General features: G+C 45.1%; 1 protein-coding gene across 1 annotated transcript in view; it reads left to right on the top strand.

Annotated features, from left to right (window-relative positions):
• Nucleotides 1-23,899, top strand: part of DNAH11 (dynein axonemal heavy chain 11) — a 319,324-nt gene that overhangs the window by 10,951 nt on the left and 284,474 nt on the right. The window contains exons 4-9 of the mRNA XM_075557332.1: nucleotides 492-681; nucleotides 1,301-1,400; nucleotides 5,263-5,474; nucleotides 11,250-11,483; nucleotides 12,523-12,690; nucleotides 18,061-18,177. Coding sequence (XP_075413447.1) covers nucleotides 492-681; nucleotides 1,301-1,400; nucleotides 5,263-5,474; nucleotides 11,250-11,483; nucleotides 12,523-12,690; nucleotides 18,061-18,177 — 1,021 coding nt within the window. The remainder of the gene's footprint in view (nucleotides 1-491; nucleotides 682-1,300; nucleotides 1,401-5,262; nucleotides 5,475-11,249; nucleotides 11,484-12,522; nucleotides 12,691-18,060; nucleotides 18,178-23,899) is intronic.

Below are 23,899 nucleotides of genomic sequence, written 5' to 3'. Positions count from 1 at the left end.
TTTGATTTTGTAGCCCATGTTTAACTGATTGTGTCACCTGGCCATTCAGGGTATGGCGCAGGCAAAGTATTAGCATGGAGAGCCATCATATGTATTTGCTATCATGCCCCAGCACAGTGTTAGCAGAACACAGAATTCGCATAACTCACCATGCTTTTAAAATAATGTTCAAAAATACGATAGGAATTACTTCTTCCAAAGCATGCTTTGAAAAAGCAAACTGCAATAATCACTGTGATGTCAAATACCATGTAAGAGGTTGAGAATTCTTTAACAAAGTATCTCACTTTTGAAGACAGATCATTGGCATCCCCTATGGCCACAGCTTGTATCAAGGCCATAGGATAACGGACATCTATCTGATTTTAAAGTATCTGTACTACTTTAGTTTGTAGGTCCATAAAATAATGTATTAAAATCCAACTCCTGCCTTCTTGGGGGATCAAATTATTAATATTTGAGCTATTTTCTAATTATTTCAATGTCCATAGGCTAGAGGCAAATGAAAGGCTCATACTCCATGCGATTGAGTCTGTGGTTATTCAGTGGTCACATCAGATTCAAGAAATTGTCGAAAAAGACTCAGCGAAGCCTTTGCTGATCGGTCTTCACTTGAAGCCTCAAGCTGAGTTAGAGTTCTGGAAGACGAGGAGAGAGAATCTAGTGTGCATCTATGAACAAGTAAGTCGATAGTCGTGGAAATTTCTTCCAAATCGAATTAGCCATGTCAAGTGTGGGATGTGGTCTCCAGAGCAGTGATCCCCAAGGTCTCCTGGAGGGTATTTTGACGGCATGCGCGTCACCGAAATACTTTGTGAGCACGGGAAAGGAGCAGTCCCCTGGGCGACACTGAGGACTGTGAGCTTTAATTAATGCTGTCACTTAACTGATTTGGGGAGGAGGGTCTTGCGGAGTCGAGAAGCAGCTTTGCACGAGCTAACTTCGCTCTCCGCTGGGGTCTTGCCGTACAAGTAAGTTACTTAATGCCCCCCAACTTAGGCATTCATTCAGATGCCTCTCAGGTATGTTTTGGAAACGTGAGTATTTTTATCTGGCAAGTTAATGTTTTCTATACATATTAATATGTACATTGACTATGACGTGTTATTTTGAAATTTTAAGAAAACTAAAAGCAAAAGAATATAAGTTTAAGGCAAAATGTTTCCAACTGGAAACCAGATATGCCTTTGAGAATTACATGCTGTGTATTGTGTGCGAGTGGAATGTACCTGAAGTAGTTTATTACCGAATGCATTGGTTTGGCAAATAATTCTGCATATATTGCTTTAAAAAATACTAGCTCCAGACTCCTGTTGTCTCCAAAATGGCTAAGATCCTGAAGACCAAGCGGAGCAGTTATTTTCCAGCTCTGGAAGAGATGTTTGCAACTGTGACACGTGGTGAGTGAGCCCCTTTCTGTTTGCGTTGGTACCAGTGCCCCTCCTGGTCTGGCTCCGGCCTGCTCAGCTGAACCAGCTGCCCCCACAATCGGGGTGCTCATGCTCAAGACAAGGCTGCTCTCAGTTCCACTAAGGCGCCACTCACCTCGCCTCTTACACGAGCCTAGCCTGGCGTGAGCACGTCTGCAATATAGCAGGGACATGCCCACAATGTGGCCTCTGATCACTGTTGTTGCCAACATAGGTATGAGGTGACTTTAAAAAGCTCGTGGAGAAATTCCATTCCCTTGTCATTTCCTTCCATCACGAGCTTTTAGAGCCCTTTTGTACATGTGTACTGGTGTGGGTGAGGGTGTGGGTGTGGGTGAGGGTGTGGGTGAGGGTGTGGGTGAGGGTGTGGGTGTGGGTGAGGGTGTGGGTGTGGGTGTGGGTGAGGGTGAGGGTGAGGGTGTGGGTGAGGGTGTGGGTGTGGGTGTGGGTGAGGGTGTGGGTGTGGGTGAGGGTGTGGGTGTGGGTGAGGGTGAGGGTGTGGGTGAGGGTGTGGGTGAGGGTGTGGGTGAGGGTGAGGGTGTGGGTGAGGGTGAGGGTGTGGGTGAGGGTGTGGGTGAGGGTGTGGGTGAGGGTGAGGGTGAGGGTGTGGGTGAGGATGTGGGTGGGGGTGTAGGGTGAGGGGGATTCAAAAATATGCAGAATATCCCATTATCTTTTAATTCCATCTGTGAATGTTTGGGCTCCCTCATATATGTCATACATAAGTATAGATGAGTGTGTATTAACATATATAACACAGATCTGACCATTAATTTTAAGAGTATATTTCAATGGCACTAGTTACAGTCATAGTGTGGTGTAACCACTATTTTGAAAACCCACTCATGACTCCAAATAGAAACTCTGTCCATATTATTCAATAGTTCATAGTTTTTCCTCCCTTCTCCGCTCATCTACTTTCTGTCTCTCTGCATTATCCTCGCTAGATTATTCATGTAAGTGGAGTCATGCAATCTGTCCTTTTGTGTCTGCCTTATTTTACTCTGCATAATCTTTTCAGAGCTCCTTCGTGTTGTAGGAGGTGGCAGGCCTCCCTGTCTCTTTATGGTTGAGTAGAAATCGTGCATGTGCGTGTGTGTGTGCGTGTGCATGTGTGCGTGTGTGTGTCTGGTTTATCTAGTCGGAGTGCTCCCACTGTTGGCTGGCCTGTTGCTGTGCTTCTGGACACGAAGCCAGCAGTCCTTCAAATGCCAGCAGGGCCGCCGATGGTGAGTGGTTTTCAGCAGAGCGTCCAGGTTAACAGAGCAGGCGGTCCATTTCTGAGGGCTGAGCCGCTGCATAGCTTACATATTTCCTGATATAGTCCCGAAAGATTCGCCCCTCCGGCTGCACTAAAAATAAAACCCCAAACCCACTGCCATGGAGTTGATGCTGACTCACAGCAACCCCAGAAGACAGGGTGGAATTGTCCTGGTGAGTTCCCATGACTGGAACTCTTTCCAGGAGTAGAAAGCCGATCTCTCTTCCTGGTTGCTGCTGGTGTTTGGTACGGTACCGCTGGCCTTGCAGATGGCGGCCCAGCATGTACTCGCTCCTCAACCAGGGCTGCTCCCCAAGTTGAAAAGCGCTTACAGTACAGTGGAGGATGGCGGCTACTCCGCACAGCCAACCTCCGCGCCTTGGAAGGAGCTGCGCTTTCAAAGCCTCACTTGCTTATGTGGCACAAAGCAGAGGGAGGACGCGGGGCTGCACGCCGTCTTGAATAACAGGAGCGTGGAAGGTGGGGAGTAGGGCGCTAGGAAAATTGGAATTGACCCAGGATGCATAAAGATTGATATGTACCCATTAGTGAGCCGGAAAGGGCTGGCATTGCACGGTCGTGTGGTTTGCTATGGCAGGAGGGCCCACTTGGACAGGAAGGCTGTCACCTTTGACTCCAAAATGAACATTTAAAGATCTATCTAGAAGGAAACTGCTGCCTAAACTAGGAGCATTATTTACACACTGACAGCATGGTCAGTGGGAACAGGTTTCATCAGAGCATCACATTCAGAAGGAACTAGAAAGAACGAGTAGATGTTTTGTTTCTGAGGGTTTAGCTCAGTGGTTCTCAACCTTCCTAATGCTGCGACCCTTTAGTACAGTTCCTCCCGTGCTGGTGACTCCCAACCATAAAATGATTTTCGTTGTTGCTTCATAGCTGTAATTTTGCTCCTGCTATGAATCGTAATGTAAATATCTGATATGCAGGATGTATTTTCATTATTACAAATTGAACATAATTAAAACATAGTGATTAATCATGAAAACAATATGTACCAGTAATTATATATTGTGAAATACTTATTTCTAATTACAAATAATGAAATTTTGTCTTGAAGCATGGTGTGGCATGGGTAGCAGTCTTAATATAACAACAGTAAACCACATTGCTACATTTTGCAACAGTGTGCGTAAAGAGTCATTGTCAGTGCAAAGGTTGAGATAGCTTCTTTCTCACAGATCAGCTTATCTGCTTGTGGGCAGACCCACCTGGAGATGATAGAGGAGCAGTGTCTCCATTCCTAAGACCATCGGAAATACATGTCTTCCGATGGTCTTAGGCGACCCTTGTGAAAGGGTCCAACTCAACTGGAGAAGAAACAGCTGCAAGCAGTCGGTAACAACCAGAACGTGGAATGTAGGAAGTCTGAATCTAGGGAAATTGAAAGCCATCAGTACTGACATGGGATGCATAAAGATTGCTCATCCTACATATTAATGAGCCAAAATGGACTGGCTCGGACAGCTGTAGGATTTACTATGCTGGGAATGACAAATGGAACAGGAGGGATACCAAGATCTATCTTGAAGGATAACGTGCTGCCCGTAATAGGATAACATCTCTCCACTGACTCTAGGTGGATCAGTTTGAGGAGCGCTTCCAGATTAAGGTCATTAGGAAGAACGGTCTGGTGGTCTACTTCTGAAAAATAGCCAACGAAGCCCCTGTGATCACAAAAGAATACTGTCTGACATAGTGTCGGAAGGGGGAACCTTCTAGGTTGCAAGCCACTAAAAAGGGACAACAGTGAATGTCAGCATACCAAGGGTCAGAAAGATGGCATGTTACCAGGAATGCTTTGTTCTATTGTGCACGAGGTCACTGAGCGAGAGCCTGCGGGACGGCAACTGACGACACTCTTGGGAACGGTTGGATTACAGGTGAACAAAGCCCTGCAAACTGATCAGGTGTACAGTGATCAATAATGTACAAAGAAACATGCTGGCGTTTAAGTATTTCGCTTTGTGGAAGTGCGTGCGTGTAATACCATGTCACCTTCATGAACGGGTCTACCTTCAGGCATGTTTTCACTAAGGGAAAGAAATCTAAGCATTTCTGATTTTACAAAAGAAGCTGAGAAGCAGAATTAGTGTTTAGATAAACCAAACATAATCAACCAAGCATGATCAACCAAACTTGACCACCCCCCCACACCCACCACCCCAAACACAGGCATCATGAAAGAGGCCTTGCACCTCAGTGCCTGAGGAGGGGCCACTGCCAGGTTCTTTCCCTGGAACTACACTGGGTGTCTTGGCATCCAGCTGCCGCAGATTTGGGCTGTGTCTGTGAAGACCCTTCCATTAGTGTTGTGTCCGCTCTCTGTGCTGCTTGGTTTGATTTGGTAAGTTGTTTTGGGTTCAGGAACACTAAAGAACTTCCTTCTGTTTAATGCTAACTGCTTCTTTGCTTTATCCCATATCTGCTTACCCAGTGTTTCACAGGCACTTGACTTTTAGATAGCGGGAGAAGCCTATAGAAGCATCTTGCTGTACATTGCTCTTTGAAGTCCTGGGCCATACTCACTGTGGTTCTCCTTCCTTTCAGCTCTCCTGGAAGCCCAAGATGTAGACGTTTACCTGAAACCCCTGAGGAGGCACATTCAGTGTCTGCAGGAGACAGAATTCCCACAGTCACACGTGTTGATCGCCCCACTATTTCATACCATTTGCCTGATCTGGAGTCACTCCAATTTTTATAATACCCCTGCTCGGATTATAGTTTTATTGCAGGAGTTTGGTAATCTCTTCATTGACCAGGTATGTTGCATTAAACATAAAGGAACAAGAGAAATCCTTGTCATGTACTAGGCTTTATTAAACCAGCGATGAACAAATAATGTCAGTCTAGGGCCCTGGTGGCATAGTGGTTATGCATTGGGCTATGATCCACAAGGTCAGCAGTTCAATACCACCAGCTGCTCCTCAGGTAGAAGATGGAGCTTTCTACTCTCATAAACAGCTTTCTATACTCACAGGGCTGGTTCTACCCTGTCCTATAGGGTAGGTATGAGCCAGCATCCACTTGATGGCAGTGAGTTTGTTTGTTTTTGGTATAGTTAGAACATTTTTTTAAGAACATATTTTCCTTTTGTCAAAGAACTTTTGTGATAACAAAAGATAGATAATGACAAGTAATAACTCCAAAAATAACATGGATCCTGTCACAGAACAGGTTGTTGCTGGATTTTGTTTAACACACTATCTTTCTTCAAAGTGACTTTAGGGTTTCTTTTTCTTTCCCAACAGTTTTATTGGCTCAATTCAGTCATTCCGTCACAGCAAGGGGAGTTGTACAATCACTACCACATCTAACTTAGAGCCTCCCCATCCTACCCCACCCCCATGGTCACATCGCCTTCAAACTAAGTGTGAAATCACTATCGGTTCTAGTGCGCCCTCCTCCCACACTCTCTGTTCACTCTTCAAATCCCCCTGCCCTTCCCGCCGCCCCTCCCCAGCCCTTGCATTCCCCACACACCTTGTACCAATTGTCCTCTCTAGAGACAGGGTCGGAATTAGGACTGGGTGCCAGTGTCTCTTCGTGGTCCTATGACCAAAATCTCGTCCCTGGCTTTCTGAACATTGATGGGGGCCGTCTTCCTCCTACACATCATTTTGTGTTTTTGCCTTTCTACTAATATGATCTTATCCTTGCCCGCCTAGTGCCATTGGTCTTGCACTGTTTTCTGTGGGGCGGCCCAGCCGTGAAGCACAGAGAAATGGATCTTGGATGGCAATAATGGACACTAGGCGGTTCCTGATAAAAAGCAGATATGCACAAACCCCCTCTGTAGCGACCCTTGTGCTTCCCCCAGGAACCCTAGCTGATAAGACTGTCAGAGGAGAAAGTGCGCCCTCTGCCCCAGAAGGCAAAGGGTGTCCCAAAAGCCAGGGAAAATTCAATTATGCTTTCCTTCTCTTTTCCATGGCGTGTTTGTTGCTTCTTGAGATATACTAAGAGGGAAAAAGTTAAAAATAGCAGTGGAGTTGTATAGAAGGAATGCGTTGAAATACTCTGACCCCTGCTTGATGTTGAAGTGTCTTTATCTGCAATCATTTTCCAGGCTCATTGTCTCACTCAGAGAATAACCCAACTGGTTTTACTGCACAGCTCTGTTCCGATAACTCACCCTGGATGTGGCCATTCCTGGGAGTAAGTGATTCACAGAGGACTGTTGGTTTCCATGAGCCGTCAACGTATCATCCCCAGGCCCTTGCCAACCGCCAGAGTTTGCCAAGCACTGGTGGCAGTACTGCAGCTTCTCTGGTGCCTTAGCTACGATTTCAAACTTCTGTCCAAAATTTCTGTTGACCTGGTGTGTTGAATTCTTCAGGGGGCAGACCCAAGACCTTGTAGCTTTTATGAATCAAAAGTCAACCAGGAGCCACCTTTTCTACCTGGGAGGTCCCCTCGTTCGACGCTGTCATCTCGTTTTACTTATTTATTTGATGTGTTCAGCACGTAGTATTGACCACTTGTAGAATGCCTATGGTTTGCCAGATACTTTTCTAAGTGCTGCCCCGGAGTTGGTTAGCTTAATCCGCTGACCACCACCCTGGCACAGATACAGTTAGCAACCTCATCTACAATGAGGAAACGCAAGCACTGCCTTTCTCTGCAGCGCCCAGCTGATAGTAGTAAGCAGCAGACTCTCAACTACTCTGCTGTGCTCCTGATTTTAAAATAAGGCATTAGTAGATTAATTATAACATAACAAATAGTATACTAATGGGTAAAAAGAATTTTCATTGCATCAGATTTTAAGAAATGGTAATAGTCCTGCAATTCTATCACCCTAAAATGCAGTGCTTGATATTTCTCCTCCCCTGAACCTTAACCTTTTACACATGTATTTTTTAAATGTTATCAAGCAAACAATTTTTTAACTTGTATTTTCAAAGGGGATTTTATGATTGTTGGATCTTTCGGTCATTTCCAGGCTCCTCTATTACAAACAACTCTTCAGAAAACTATTTCTTACCACACTCTTGTCTTCCATCTCTTAGATCGTTTGCTTAATAGGAATTCCTGCTGTTATTCCAAGGGTACAATCTTCATCTCTCTTGGGCAATGTTTAGTGTTAACCAATGGCTTGCAATGTGCTATGCTAAGCAGTTTGCCATAAGCAATGTGGAATAAGTTTTGCTGTGACTTATCAGGTTGGGGCAGTATCATTTAAAACAAAATTTGGGTAGATATCTGATGGCACCATGTGGCTTCTTAACTTGTCCCTTGTTTCATTTCATAACGATTTTTAAAAATTATATTTGTGATTGATCTCAATATAAACCTTTGAATGGTTCCCATGGTAGCTATCAGAGCCCCTAAGGTGGATTGTAGCAGATGGATTCAACCCCAAACCAATGCAGCCATTCGTTTGCATAGTATTGTGAAAATCTTTTTTTAAAGTTGCCAATACATAAAGCTTCACCAAACTTTCAGAATGCCAGTCACCTCTAAAAAGTTAGAGACCACACGAAACGGACTTTGCCATCCACATGGGTACGGTGAGGTGCTGGAGCGCCAGAGATGACGTGAGATGGCCAGGAGCTGTCCTGTCCAGGTGACTGCATTGCCACCACGGGCTGCTCTGCCTTGCCTGTCTCGTGTCTGCATGATCAGGTTGACCCTTCCGGGCCTGTCATCGTCCAAAACTTTTTGTTACTTTTATAGCAAGTGTGTTCTCTTTGTTTACTAACTGGAGCCATTAACACAAGGAGCCCTGAAGGTGAAATGGTTAAACGCTCCACTGCTACGTGAAAGGTTGGCAGTTCAGATCCACCCAGTGGCTCTGGCAGGTTACCAAGGTGATAGTGATCAGTCACCTCCTACCACAGGAGGTCATGATGCAGGATTACACACCAACAAGAGCCACCATTAACACAGCATTGAATTCAGACGCAGAAAAGGCGGTCACATCTGATGAGAGCACAGCACACTGTGGTATTGGGGGAGCCAATGCCTTGCCTGCTTTCTCTGGTGCCCGACTCTGTTTCCTGGTGTCTAGGCTCCCATGGCCACTGTAGGTCTGCATCTTGGCGCTGATGTCATCATGTCCCCACTGTGGCTATTGCTGACTGCCAGGCCTTAGGTGAGGAAGAGTTGAGGTCCAAGAGGTCAAATGATAGAAAGAGGCATCAGGAATTGAGGGAAAGAAGACTCTGGGAAAGACATTAAAAAAAAAAAAAGACTTTTTTTTTTTTAAAGGTGAATCTGGGAGTCAGGTAACACACCAGAGTAATCTCAATGCCCCGGTGGGGGGAGGGGTGTCTGCATGGCCCCATTGAATAAAATGGCTCAGAGTATTTTGATTGATAAAGGTCTCTTGAGTGTGCAGACTGCTGTCGACTCCTAAACTAAAAGTTGGCCTCCAAGGCAATGTGAAAAACAACAACAAACCCAAACAAATGACTAGACCATCTGCTACCACACAAACTGTAGCCAAGGAAACACTGGGCAGTTTCACTCTGTAACACATCAGGTTTCCATGAGGTGGATTGGCTTCGTGGAGATTGGTTTTGATTTTAATTTCTTTGAGACACACTTTTATTTCATTTTTAAGCTTCGTGTGAGTTGGGTGAAGGTTCACAGAGCAGGCCGTCGGTCGTACAGCCGACAGTTCATCCACGTGGCGTTTCACGCTGCTCGTTGCTGCCCTTCAGTGCATCCTCACGTGTCTTCCCGAGTGTCCTGTTTCCATTCCTCTGTTTCTCACCCTCCTGACCCTTGTTCCTGGGGAAACACTGCCCTTTTGTTCTGAAATTGTTTATTCTAAGGTGTGCTTGCCTCCCCAGTGTTAAGACCAATTTGTGCTGAATCCCGTGGCTCTTTTGGTTTGTGCTGATACCACTAAAGGTGTGTGAGCAATAGGAAGAAGCGTAAAGTTCAACAGAGATCTGAAGGTTCACTTAATTCCTTTTGCAAATAAGGAACTGAGACCTACTGAGATGCTTAGCTGAGGTCCCCAAAGCAGTTAGTGGCTCCTAATTGGATCGCAACCTGGACTCCTGTCTCCTGCTACTGTTTTCCTCTCACAGGCCCTGCTGCCTGGACAAGGGTGCAGATGGAGTTTTCTAATGTAGGATATTGAGTACTCCCACGTTGCCGCACGGTGTCTCCTTCAGCCTGGGCTATGTGAACCGAGTCCGTTGCATTGAGGAGAACCGACTTGCCTGTGATCTGCTCATTTGTGTGTGTGAATCGGCCAAGATGCCCTCAAATGAATACAAAATGACTTGTTCAAGGGAGGTGACTGTAGATGTAGATAGCTAGGTCACGGGGCTGCAGAAATTAAGAAGCCAGTTGTCTGTCTCCATCCTTTTTTCGGCTTTCTAAAAAGGAACCGAGTCTGTGGCCCCCAGCATCAGCCCAAGAGGAGCATTCCTCGTTGAACACTACATATGGATGCAGAGATGTGGACTCTGACTGGCAGCAAAGTATAAACGATTTGAAATTCAAAGTACTAAAGGGTTTCTAGTAAGAAGTCGTTCCCTGTTCTGTGCACCGTGTTGACAGCTTTTAGAAAGAGCTTAACTTCCACCCAACGCAAATGGGAAATTAGAGCACTGATGAAAATCTTAAGCCAGAACTGGAATGATCCTGATTAATGGACTAGACACTGGATGCTTCCTTGTGAATTTACAAATCTATGGAATAGTGTAGACTGTACATGGAACTGGTAGCATTGGCGGGAGCAGGGAAAGGAAGTCACATATTGCATCTACATTTAGAAAAGACGATGACTCCATCTGTTTTGTTGAACGTGGAGTTCTTCTCCATTAAAGGCTCCAACTGTCTAAGCAACCATAAAATTAAAGACAGAATTTAAATACAACTCATATGAAGTTCAGGTGTGTCTAGAAGAAAGAGTATTCAAAAGAGCCTCATAATTTACAGGTTCTTAAAGTCCCTGGAGAGGGGAATTCCAAGTGTTTAAGATCTATGAGTATGAAGATGGAAGACTTTGGAGGAAACTAGAGAATGGTCGCATGAGAATTCGAGCATCAGCTAGTCAGTGGCCCAGCCTTGTCCCCCTCCCTGCTATTCAGATGTAGCTCGTGGTATAGCTGCATGGCTTTGTGTCCTGTACTGCTTAACCCACCAAAACAGGTTGCTCACCTGACAGGTGCGGTGAGCAGATGGTCAAAGTGGCTGGTCCAATAGATGCCCTCCTCCCGGGATTGTGTCTGTCCTTGTCTTCAAAGTGAATTGTACAGAATTGTTGCTTGCAGGGACATCTATGCACATTCTGAGGACACAGTTGTACCGATGGGGCTTAGTGAAAAAGTAGTCGTCGCTTGAATGAATAAATGCAGAAAAAGCTGTTTCCTGCAAATCAGTGCGACATACGTGTACATTACTGAAACCCAAGTGCCCGCGATTCTAGAATCCGTGCTTCCTGTCACATAGCAGGGCTGGCCCATTCTCGACATTGTCACAGACGTTTCAAATCAGGTCATTGAAACTGAGGTAGTTACAAGAAAAAACTGCAATGTCTTGTCTGTGTTTTAATTCCTTTTATTCAATCCTAGGCAACAGCTTACCTTGCCCCCAAGGACCTGCTGAAGGGAGACGTCGAAGACTCCCTGGAAAAGGTGCAGATCGCCATGCACGTCCTACAGACTTTCAGAAATTCTTTTCTCAACTCTCAGAGAGGCCTGGAAGGCTATTTCACAGGAAGCAGAGAGCTGACGCCGTGGGACTTCCAGGCTCACCTGGTGTTTCACAGATTTGACAAGTTTCTCAGCCGTTTAATGAAACTAGAGGTACGTGCTTGCTGGCTTGCAGTCCGTGCATCACGTGGGTGCCTTCTGAACCCTTTCACCTCTCACGTGTCCCAGGGAAGGAGGCCATTCTCTCAGAGTGATTCTAGCGGAGTCACTAAGCCACAGCTGGAAAAGAACCCTTTTAAAAGCGATAGGTGGACTTCTTCTCACGCGGGCTGGATTCCAGTGTCAGGCTGAGTCTAGATGGCCTCTCAGGGTGCTTCGTGACCTCAGCTTGTGGAAGATAATTGCAAATCCGGCTCAGCTGCAAAGGAATCTCCTTTTCCCCTCAGGTTTCAAATTGGCATCTTATCCCTGCAGGTCCATTTGATAATAAAAGACAACACACGCTTTTAGCTTATAAGTAGGTAGTATAAACTATTAAAATTATTTATGCATATGAAAAGAGGAGTAAGTACTCTGGAAATATTTGAACAATTCTTAAACATTGGATAAAAACACCCATGTGTTGCATACATGCACGCACACATTCATTGATGGGATAAACTGGCCAAGGGGTTTTACTTTTATAAAGCAGCAAGCTTAGGATTTTCCATCAAAAATAAGGTTTATTGAAATTTCATTAAAAACTGGAATTTTATGTTTTGAAAACTCTCCTTCCTATGTAATCGGCCTAAATGCTTCTTGAAAGTCCCTGCCACATGGCACTCATGGCAACCCCCGGGCACCCTCTGAGTCGGTGAGCTGCTGAAGTGTAGCCAGCTAAACATAGGCCGGTGGCATGTCCCTGGAGGACCCGGCGTCTCATCAGTAGGGTACAGACTTCAGGGGATGTGCAGTCAGCTAGGGGAAGTTAGAAAGCTGCCCGGGCTGAGAGAATGTGCAGTGAATCTGAAAATGAGTATACCAGGTTAAGAACGAGCCGTCGTTTCCTGCATTAGTTCAGCCATAGTTTCCATCCCATCCAATGCCCGTGGACGTGAGTGCACACGTCTGAAATGCTGCCTTTGCCATTTGAAAAGTTCTTTCATGGCCCAGTTTGGTGTTAAGGCCTGTGCTGTCCTGTGTTCTCACAAAGGATATATTTGTCACCATGTTGGAGTTTGAAAAGCTGCAGCGACTTGAATTCGGCGGTTCCCGGGGAGCCGTGTTCAACGGGCAGATCTGCGAGATGGTTGAAGAGTTTTCAGCACTCTGTAAAGTATTCATGGAGAGCACGTATGACCCCTCGGACGACAGGAACACGGTAATTTTGCACCTTGCCTTTTCAGTCTGTAGACTTCCGCCAGTGTAAGCTGGAGACCAGCAGAGGTCCCAGGGATACGAGGTGGCAGAGTCCAGCCTGTAAGACCTGGGAGATGAGCAGCCTCGCCTGAGGCTCTTGGCTATGGGGCTCTTGGCTATGGGGCTCTTGGCTATGAGGCTCTTGGCTATGGGGCTCTTGGCTATGGGGCTCTTGACTATGGGGCTCTTGGCTATGGGGCTCTTGGCTATGGGGCTCTTGGCTATGGGGCTCTTGGCTGTGGGGCTCTTGGCTATGGAGTGGTGAGTCATAGGCATCGCTTGAGCCCTTGCGTTTTCAGTTAAGAACTAATGCAACAGAGGATCTGGGTCTGGATTTGTTTCCTGGTTACGTCTGTTGACAAGGAACTTTCCGTCCTAATGGCCGTGGCCTGATTGTTTGATACCCATGTAACTCGCGTGGTCATACTTCAGCCTTTTCCAGAATCACTTGATATTGCTTGAAATCTGCTTGAACCTTGTGTTTTACCGTGTTCATTTACATTCTGGCAGATTGTGAAGATGCATGTTGTTACTGCGATACTTTTCTGCTGTGCTTCATAGCTCAATGCAGTTTCACATTTGCAAGCTCAGAAAGTAGCGGGGAGGCACCCAGATGGCTTGGTGCCTGTGCTGTGTCACTTCAAAGGTGTGAGTTCGTGGCCAGGGAGCTGCGGGTAAGCATCCTGCCGCTCCAGGATAAAAATAGCTTCATTGTGGTGGGTTTGCAAGAACAGTGTCACGTGACTTTCAGAAGCAAAATTTAACTCCTGTTATCGTGTGTTGTGTTGAATTTGTCCCCACTGTGTTTATACTTAGACAAACATATTTGTTTTTGAAATATACAAGGAGAGAGTGCTAATTGTGTAAGGACATGGTTAGCAAACTTGGGGGGAAACCCCGTTGCTGTCAAGTTGACTGACTGCTGGAAATGCTGTGTTTGGTGGAAGAACTGTGGTTCTCCGGGGTTCCATGGCTGGTTTTTTCAGGCGTAGATCACCAGGGCTTTCTCCCACGGTGTCTGTGGGTGACCTTGAATGCCATCCCGGCACATAACTGTTTGTACCAACCAGGGACTTCCTGCAAGCATAAACCATCTGAAGTGTAACCAACTCTGAGGAAATGAAGTTAATGGCAAAGGACGCTGACAGTGCCCGGAACTCCCTGCTAAACGGACAACCTGTAATTTGTGTGAAAGTAGGAGGAACCTAGGTGTGGAGTGACCTTGAGCTCGTTCCCAGAACCTTGTAAGATATCTGATCCTTGATAGGTGTTCCACTGATGTCTACTGCATGATACTCTGCGGGGAGGCTGTCTCCTAACCACATGAGCCCCCAAGAAGAGAAGAATTATAGACAGAGCCTCCAAGAAACAAGGGAAGGGGGAGTTCTAGTAGCAGAAGAATCGTGGATTTCCTCAAAGCCACGAACTGAATTGTTCAGAGCACAGAAGTCAGAGAAAGTGTCTCCGTTTAGCTAATGCCACTGTGTTACCACTACCAGTTGCCGGTGATTTGGTTCTAACTCACGGTGACTCCATTGTGTCAGAGCTGAATTCTTCTCTGTAAAGTTCTGTGTGTTCTGGTGGGCCTCCCGTCTGGGGGAATGGAGGGGGAAGATTAGGGAACCATCCCCTGAACCTGCTGGAAGCTCCCTCCAATGGACGGACGCATGTGTGTAAACTGTGACTTAGTTTTTTATGGGCGTGGTGTCATGTTTGTTCTTTATTAATGGACTAATTTCACTCAGCATTTTGTCTTCTAAGTTCACCCATTTATGAGATGCTTCATACACACCACTAATCTTGAACATCGTTCATTGAACAGTGTGTACACACCATAGTTTTTTATCCATTCACCTGCTGCTGCTAACTTACATTGTTTCCATCTTTTCTTTCTTGTGAATAATACATCAGTGAGTATGGGTGTGCATAGGTCTGTGGTTCCATGGTTCTTATTTTTCTAGGACATATGCCTACTAGTAGAATTGTTGAATCATACAGTTCTCACTTTCTTGGAAAGATTACCAAGTGACTCTGGGTGGGCTTGAACGTCCAACCTTTATGTTTGCATCTGAGCTTATCAACAACCGAGGGACATTGCTGCCTTGGCAGTACCAAAAGTCCTGAGTGCAACCCATTTCTACTCAAAACCCGCAGGCTCAAATACAAGATCAGAAAATCTATTTGCTTTCACCACATGCAATTACTTGGTACTTATTTGGAAAGCTCTGAGGGGCGCTGTTTTATTTTGCGCAGGTGCCCTGATGGCACAGTGATTACATGTTGGGCTGTTCACAGCAAGATTAGCTGCTTGAAACCACCAGTCACTCTGGAGCAGGGAGGGGGATGAAGCTTTCCAATTCTGTAAGGAGTTGCGGTCTCAGAAATCCACAGGAGCACTTATACGCTGTCCTATAGGGTTGCCTTGAGTTAGAATTGAATTGAGGAGAGTGAGTTATTTTTACATTTAGAATTTTTACTTTCAAATTTAGTCAAGGCTTACCTAGGTGTACCACTCCTGCAAGGCCAGAAGCTCGAACCTCTGAACATGCGTAATGGATGCCCCAGTCCCTACGTTAGCTACCTAACAGATGCTTGCTTTAAAAAAAAAAGTTGCCTGAGAATATTGCAATCATTTTGGCTTAATAAATTATTCATTTTGTTGTGGTTGAGTTTATTGAATTTTGATTTTGTGATGAAATCCAGTTGATAATTTTTGAGATTATGGTAAATTCATTCCAGATTAGTAGTACAGTCATGTGTGCACATGTATACCTACACCCACCCACTGAGTGTATCCTCCCACACTCCCCCAGACCCACAGAATACATACTAGTGCTTACATATCTGATTACTATGATCAACTTTCCTTTCCTTTGTGGCAGACATGGATGAAATGTGGGCCAGTAAATTAGATCATTTTAAAATCAGTTTCCATTAAATTTTAAAACATCCCCAAACAGAAACGTTTACACCCTGGTAGTTTCACCATACATTGAAACAAGCATTTAAAAAGAATTAACATCAATTGTGTACAATCTCTTCCAGAAAATGGAAGAAGTGGGAATACTTACCATTTACTTTAGGAAAGTAGTATTACTCTGATACCAAAGTAAAAAACAACAGAAACTATACCAAAAGATAAAACTGCAGACCAAATGTCCCTCATGAATATAGGTACTGAAATTTTAAACAAATCAGTAGTCTTGGAAACTCACGGGGCAGTTCTACCCTGCCCTATGGGCTTGCTCACATTCAATTCAATGGCGTGAGAGAGACAGACAGACTCTGTAATAAAACCCAATGTGCTTTTCCCCCCCAGGATCTCAAGGCTGGTTTAATATTTGAAAATCATCGTAACTCGCTGATGGATCAAAGATTTCCATTTAGTTATTGTAAATATATAAGCAGCAAAAATACTTGTCATGTCAGCAATCTTCACAGGCACAGTTCAGTCACATCACTTAGGTCCGTCACGCTGTGCAACTTTCACCTTAACTGGTCCTCAAACTCCTGCTCACCGTGGCAGAAGCTCAGTTGGGGAGCAGCAGCATAGAGACCCTGGGTTCAGATTTGTGCAAGGAAAGCCTGCATTTCCTGTGGGACATCCGGGGACGGAGTTCCAGATGTTCTTAGTTTAGGTTTCAGGGATCGGTGAGGGAGGGAGGCCAGTATCTGGGAGGAAGACTGGCCTTTTTTCCTCACTGAGTTCGTATTTACTGAACATTCAAGTACCGTTTGCCTTTGCAGGCCTTAAGTTGTCTGTTCTTTGTTAGCCTATCAAGAGAGGAGAGATGTTAGGCTTGTTAAAACTTGTTGGGAAGTTTTGATTACTTTTGAAAGTCAGTGATCCTTGACTGAAGAGGCTGGCAGTGATTTCGGAGAAGTGGAGACTTCCTGTTGATGCTGAATATAGCATTGTCGGGTAGGGTGTATAATGTCCTGGAACGTGGCTGCTGTTAGGTGTTTGTCAGGGTATGTTAAATTCCAGATCATGTGAGTTCTTAGAAACTGAGCTTTATCGTTAGGCGTGTGGAGTTAAGTTGGCTGCCTCTGAATCCTGGCCCTGCCATTTACCTATGGTGTGACCTTGCACGATTATTTAACCCTTCTGAGTCTGTTTTCTCGCACATACCATGCCGAGAATGTTACCTGGGGTATATGGTGGGGGCACTGGTAGATCAGAGGTAGGATTCTTAACCTTTATGTTAAAGGCCCAGATTTAATCCTGGCTACTGAACCTTCTGTGGGGCCCTCATCTGCGCGCCAGTGAAGGCTTGCACTATGCCATGATGCTGGACAGGTCTCAGCAGAACTTTAGCTTCAGACTAGGAAGAAAGATCCCACGATCCACTCCTGAGGTCAGCTGAATGAAACCCCTGTGGGTCACAACCAGTCACGGGGATGGCTCTCAGAGGACTCCCTGCCATTGTGTCCCCAGGAATTGGGAAACCACCCTATGGCACCTAACAGCATCATGTGAATCTATTAGCATTGAGTCAACAGCGTGAAGCATTTCAATCTCGACTAAATCAATGCTGTCCATCATCACCATTACTGTTACTCGTGGATAGAAGCTTCATTTATAGGGTAGCAAAAGATCGTGAGGGTGAGTCTGTGGCATGAACTCCAGGGGAGGCTTGACAGCAAGCATCCGTGTGCTTCTGCATTTCTGGGGCTTCTGCACGAAAGATGTGAGTGTGATAGTTATTCCTTCACTGTTTCATTCTTGCTAATTATGGGAGTGGGTGGATATGTATTAGGAGGAAACCGGGGGTTGTAAGCGGCATATTAATAAGTGACTGGGAAAATGTCAGAGTATTCTGTTGCCTCTGCTTGGCTAATGATGCTTTCTCACAGATCTGTGGCTTTTAATTCCCATTTCAAGAAATATAGATAGACTCCCATTTAGGTTTTTTTCTCATGTTAAAAATAAAATCACATACAGCATTTCTGTTTAATCTCACAGATATACTAAAGTTTTAATGAGGGTAAGTTTTATTGTGTGTTTTTTCCCCTGAAAAATGATTTCTCCCTTTATAATCAAGAGAGATTAGCAGAAGAGGGCAGGCTCATGCTCCTAGGTGCTAGGTGAGTGTATGGGCTACAGCATTGACATGATGCATGGGGGCCAGGCCATTGTTTAGGATTCTGAACATGTGGGTGGACCATGCTAGAAGATCAGTGTTCCTATCGGGAGTGGCTGCTGGGAAAATCAGTCCAGTATTGCTCCTTCCCAATGTTCCAGGGGTTTAAATTCCTAGTTGGAAAAAAAAAGGTTCTTGCAAATGCGAGGATTCTGTCCTAACAACACATATTTTTGTCTATCTTACAGGAATTTGAAGGTGATTATACTGTGTTCAAATCCAAAATTTTGGATTTTGACAGAAGGCTTGGGACGATTCTAAGTGAAGGTTTCTTGAACTGCAGTGGTTTAGAGGCTGCATTTAAGGTTAGTTCTGTGGGGAGAAAACTATCACAAAAATGTTTCACTAGTGAATAATTTACCTTGTTAGATGGAAGGGTTGAATACATTGCTTTGTCATCAGGCGAAGGATTAACTGGTCACCAAGACTCTCAAATCAAAGGCACTGCCAATGAATCGATCCAATAGTACAGGGTAGAGCTGCCCCTGGGGGTTTCCAAGACTGTAACTCATTAAGACTCAGATTTATCCCTCAGATCTTTTGGTGGTTTCGAACTGCCAACCTTGTGTTTGGCAGCCAAATACATAACCCTACAACCCCTCCTCACAGGCCCCCCAAATTCCACTCACGAAGATAGAAGCTTTCAACATTGCACTAATGAGTATTGGTGCTTATTTATTTTGGACAAAGTAGTTTTAAGGATGTTTAATTATTGGTATTTTCTTACATTCACATTATTTTCAACTCTCAGTACTATTAGAATTTGATGTAGTCTGTGAGACACTGATTCGAAATGAAGTCCCAGTGAAAAGTTAAAAGTATGTGGACACAGGAGTTTCTTTTCTTTACATATGTTGGATTTATATAGTATTTACATATGATGGGTTCATTTACCTGTTGATTATTCTGACTGGAACAATAGCGATTTATATACCAGGAATCCCTGACTGAGGATGGGACTCTTTTTCTGATAACTTTGTCATAAATGGGCTCTGACATGTGTCATTCATTCATGTATATACATATATATACATACATATATATTCATCATTGTCTTATTATCAGTAGCTTATAAATCTGATCTTTATTGTTGGGGGTTGGAGACATTATATATATAAACTTACTCAAGAAAAAAACAAAACCAAGCGTGGAGTCACCGAGTCAGGGCTAGCTCCTCGTGACCGTGCAGGATGAGGCAGACCTGCCCTGTGGGTTTCCGAGATGGCGAGTCCTTCCGGGAGTAGAAGGCCTCGTCTTTCTCATGCCTGGCTGCTAATTGCAGACCTGGTCGTTTTCTGTCCAGTTCATAACCACTATGTCACCACAACTCCTTATAGACATTTACAACCTTCCTAATGGTGCGACCCTTTAATACAGGTCCTCATATTGTGGTGACCCCAACAATAAAATTATTTCCGCAGCTACTTCATCACTGTAATTTTGTTAGTGTTATGAATCGGTGACCCCTGTGAAAGGGTTGTTTGATCCCCCAAAGGGGTCATGACCCACAGGTTGAGAACCTCTGCCCTAAAGGAAAACCTAAGCTCTGGGGGATAAGGGTGTCATCTAACACGTCCCGCCAAAGAAGAACATTTGACATCAAGTACAAGGGCGTGATTAAGTGAGCCTCCCCTGCAAAGAAGACTCTCGTGCGCATTTGTTGACAATGGATGCAGCCGACACGGGCTTTCTAAAGCTCCCTGCCGGACGTGTTCAAGCGAGTTGGTTGGATCGTGGTAAAGGCACTAGTGTGCTCGCTCTAAGGAAGCACTTTCACATGAAGTGCATGCAAGGGCCAAATGGTTACTTGATGTTTTTCAGAGTGCTTCAGGGAAACTGATGCTGCAGGCCAAAATGTATAAAATGCATTTTGTCACCTGTAATCCCATTTCTTAGAGTTGACCATGAGCAACTTCTTCCTGCCAGTATTTGACTAGATATGTGCTCCTCTTCAGCATCCTCTCCTTAGACTCTGTCCTCTTCACCGCTTGGCAACAATGTTGTTAGATGCCCTTGTGTTGGTTCCAACTCAAAACGAAATCCTGCCAGGTCCGGCGCCCCTGCGAGTCCATTGTTGCTGCCACTGTGCCCGTCCTCCTCCTTGGAGTCTTCCTCTGTCTCACTGGTCTTCCATTTTACTAGCATGATGTCCTTTCGAGGGACCGGTCTCTTCTGAGAGCATGTCCAAAGCATGGCTCGACAGTCTTGCTCCTAAGGAACATTGTGGCTGCTCTCCCGAGACACATCTGCTGTTCTTTTGGCAGTCAGTGTACTTTTTACCCGCACCGTAATTCAATGCATTGCTTCCGGAGGCCTCTTTAGTAAGTGTCCGGCTTTCACATCTAGATGAGGCGATGAGAAACACCATGGTTCGAGTCAGGCGCACCTCAGTCCTCACAGGGACACCCCTGCTTTTCCGCACTTGTCAGCGGGCTTCTGCAGCAGGCGGACCCCGAGCCGCGTGTCCGGTGAGCCCGTTACTGCTGTTTCATGATTGTGGATCCAAGCAAGAGAAAACTCCTTGACCAGTTCAATCTTTTCTTGGCTTATCATGAGGTTACCTCGTGGTCCAGTAGTGAGGACTTTGGTTTTCTTGACATTGAATTGTAATCCATACTGAACGCTGTAATTCTGAATGTTATCAGCAGGTGCTTCAAGCTCTTCTCACTTTCAGCAAGCAAGGCGGCGTCATCTGCGTATTGCAGTTTGTTGATCCCCTTTCTCCAGTCCTGATACACGTTCTCCTTCACATCGGTCCAGCATTCTGATGGCGTGCTCAGCACACAGATTGAATAAGTACAGTGAAAGGACACAACCTCGACACGCACCCTTCTTGATTTTAAAGCACGCAGTCTTCCCGTGTTCTTTGCATACTTAGAAATAGACCATGAATATTTTCTTCCTTTCACAATAATTCAAAGTACATATTTTTAATGGCTGCATTGTACTCTATGATAATCTGTCACTGTAGTTAGTTCTCCTTACCATGTTTACAAATAACTAGAAGAAAGAATATAGAGTGAGATCTCAAATGTAGAAGCCTTTGACGTTTCCCATCTGATTCCCTCTGCTTCCACAAAACCTTCTCAACCGACACGGAGACCCCGTCTGTAACCATTCGTGTGAATTCCATAAGGGGGGGCTGCAAAAAATTTGTATCAAAATGAAATTAAAAGATAAGTCTTTGCCCCCACAAACTTTTTGAACCATCCTGTTAGAGTACATATCAATTTATTATTCGTCTCATTATTGTATACTTCATTTTAATTTATACCTGTTTGCACCTTGTCTGCAGAAAAACAGACGATTCTGCCTACATAGACTCTGTGAGGGCCCGGTATTACCTTTTAATATTTGTTTTGTTGGCATTGCCATCAGTAGCTCCTTGTACAAATCAGTTGTTTAATAACTCTTAGCGGTTAGGGGGCCTTTTAGAAGGCAGGATTCAAATGACACCTTGTTGAGTAGGTCTTAACGAGCCGGGACCCTCTGCAGATGCACACAGAATATAGCATTGCTTGTTCTTGCCTTGCTTTCGGACTTGCTGCCACGTTTGAGTGCATTGTGGCACCCGTGCTATCCACCCTATCGGAGAGGGGCTTCCTCTTTTTCTCCGATCCTCTACCTAGCACGACTGACGTCATTTTCCAGGGACTGCTCCCTCCTCACAACTGGGTAGACCAAAGAACAGGGGACCACATCTGACTTCTTCTGGTGTCCACAGGGAGAAGCAGAATTCCACTCCCCACCAACCTTGGACTCATTGCCACAGGGTGAGGTCAGGCACACTTCCTCCACTCTGCATCTTTGCCTATCCTGTTCTGACATTCTCCCATGTCACTGGGCTTCTCTGCCAGGCTCAATAATCAGTAAAATGGCTACGCAGAACTCACAGATGAGGGGGGTTTCTTAGGGAAGGACTCACAATTATGGGGGGTTATTAGGGAAGTTAATAGGCAATCACAAGTGCGGATCAGAAAACATTAAGGATACAGTTTGTTGTTCTCTCTCCTAAGCCAGTAGTCATAGCTCTCTCTCTGATCTCTTAGGCCTATAATGCTTTCGCCTTTGCCTTGTTACGTGGCTGAGGGAGCCTATTACTCTCCCTCATGGTCCCCATATGGCTCCCCTGCTGTGTCATGGTCTTGGCACGGCACAGCCTCTGGTGTCTCTGCTGTGTCCACCACGTTAGGCGGAGATATCGCCTACGTGCTCTGCTGGTGGCACTTCTTTAGTAGATGAGCACAAGAGTCTCCCTCTGCTTTAGAAATGGCACTCTGATGCCCAAGGAGTGGCAAACTGGACGCGCACCCTCGTCGTGTGTGCACACCCTGGTGGCATGGTCTCACCTAATCTTTCAGTGCATAAACCACGGCACCACAAGGCTCCTCATGAAAGTAGAAGGGAAGTGTTTAAGCAAAAAGTGAAAGTGTCTGGAAGCATCTAAGAATAATATGTTTTGGAAATCAAAATTAAGAATCATGTGGCTACGATGTCACCAATTCTTTCAAGATCTACTGTAGAACAAACGTAGGGAAAATAGCAGCGTATGACGTTGAACTGTGGCCCCCACGAAAAGCTGTATTTCCTAACGAAACTGAGGAGTGGAAGAAATTGAGATAAACCGCAGATCTCAAAGAGGCTGTTTAGGGGAAGAAAATAGTCAAAATCCATTTTCATCCTTTGGAATCCATTTGGGGCTGATAGGAAGAAATACAGAAACACTACAAAGACTTGTTGCCATCCAGTAGATTGTGACTCACAGTGATCTTATAGGACAGAGTAGAACTGCCCCTTTGGATTTCCAAGGCTGGAGACTTGGGGGCGGGAGCCCCCATGGAGCTGTCCGTGAACTTCCTCACCACGTGACTGACAAGCTTTGATGCGGTCTTCTGCTATCTTGAATATACTTTGTTATTTTGAAGAGACTTCTACTTGTTTTTAATATATATATTAAATACACACATAGGCCTACAACTCTCACATCCGAGAGTCTGTCTGGGCTAAACAACGAACCAAAGAATGTAGCTTCTATGGCACTTTGGCCAACGCGAGACCACACGAGGAGGCAAAGACCCTGGTGTTCAGTGCCCTGGCTTCAAACTTGACTCTGCCAATAGCTGTATAATGGTGGCTAAGTTACTTCCTCTACAGACCTCCATTTCCTCCTTTGGAGGATGCGAGAATCATACCATGTTTAAAGTCCTAAAAACATAGTGCCTGCCACATAATACCCCATCAACACATAAAGGTACATGTTTTAGTTACCTGATTTTGTTGCAAGGAGAGACGCCTATCAGCTAGTAGGCACAAGTGTGCACATGGAGGAGTAAACGAAGCAGAGCTCTGGGAACCGAGGGTTGGTTCACTGGGTAGCTCTGCTTGTTGGGAGAAGTTAGTTTGAGACTGGGGGAGCTCCACTGACCAAGCAAGAAGAGTCTGTGGGCCTCCCCTCTTCAGCTTTGCTGGTGATGCGATGCTGTTGCTGCCCGTGCCTCTGTTTTTGTCAGCCCTACTGCTCCTTGCTGGTAGTCCTCTCATTCACAACCTCAGCCTTTGTGGATTCACTCACTTGTTGCTGAAGAAGAATCTGGTTGGCTCAGGGCATTTAAGCCAGGACGTTCACATCAAAGGAACTGTCACTGGATCCTATGATCAGGAACATGGGTGATGGAGCAGCCAGGACCTCTGAGCAAGGCAGCCATTGTGACTGGTGCAGTTAGTATGATGATTGATGGTGTGACCTAGAGGCTGTGTATGGGAGCAGCGACTCTATCTAAAGTTTAGATGCATGGAAGAAAAGGAAAAAAGAGTGAACCAATCTTGATTCTTATATCTGCAAAGTGTTTTCTATAATGTTTCCTGTTACCCAGCAGGAAGCATCAGCTATGGGCAGGAACAGTCTGACACCTCTAACTCTCTACGAAGGAAGAGAAACTACAACGAGAATTTAGTTTGCTGGTTGAACAGAGATTTTAAGAAATTTCAACAGTATGTTTAAAATTTTAAGACAATCCCAGATAGCTT

The sequence above is a fragment of the Tenrec ecaudatus genome, chromosome 9, assembly GCF_050624435.1.
Source record: "Tenrec ecaudatus isolate mTenEca1 chromosome 9, mTenEca1.hap1, whole genome shotgun sequence".
NCBI lineage: Eukaryota > Metazoa > Chordata > Mammalia > Afrosoricida > Tenrecidae > Tenrec > Tenrec ecaudatus.
This window is presented reverse-complemented; position numbering and strand designations above follow the sequence as displayed.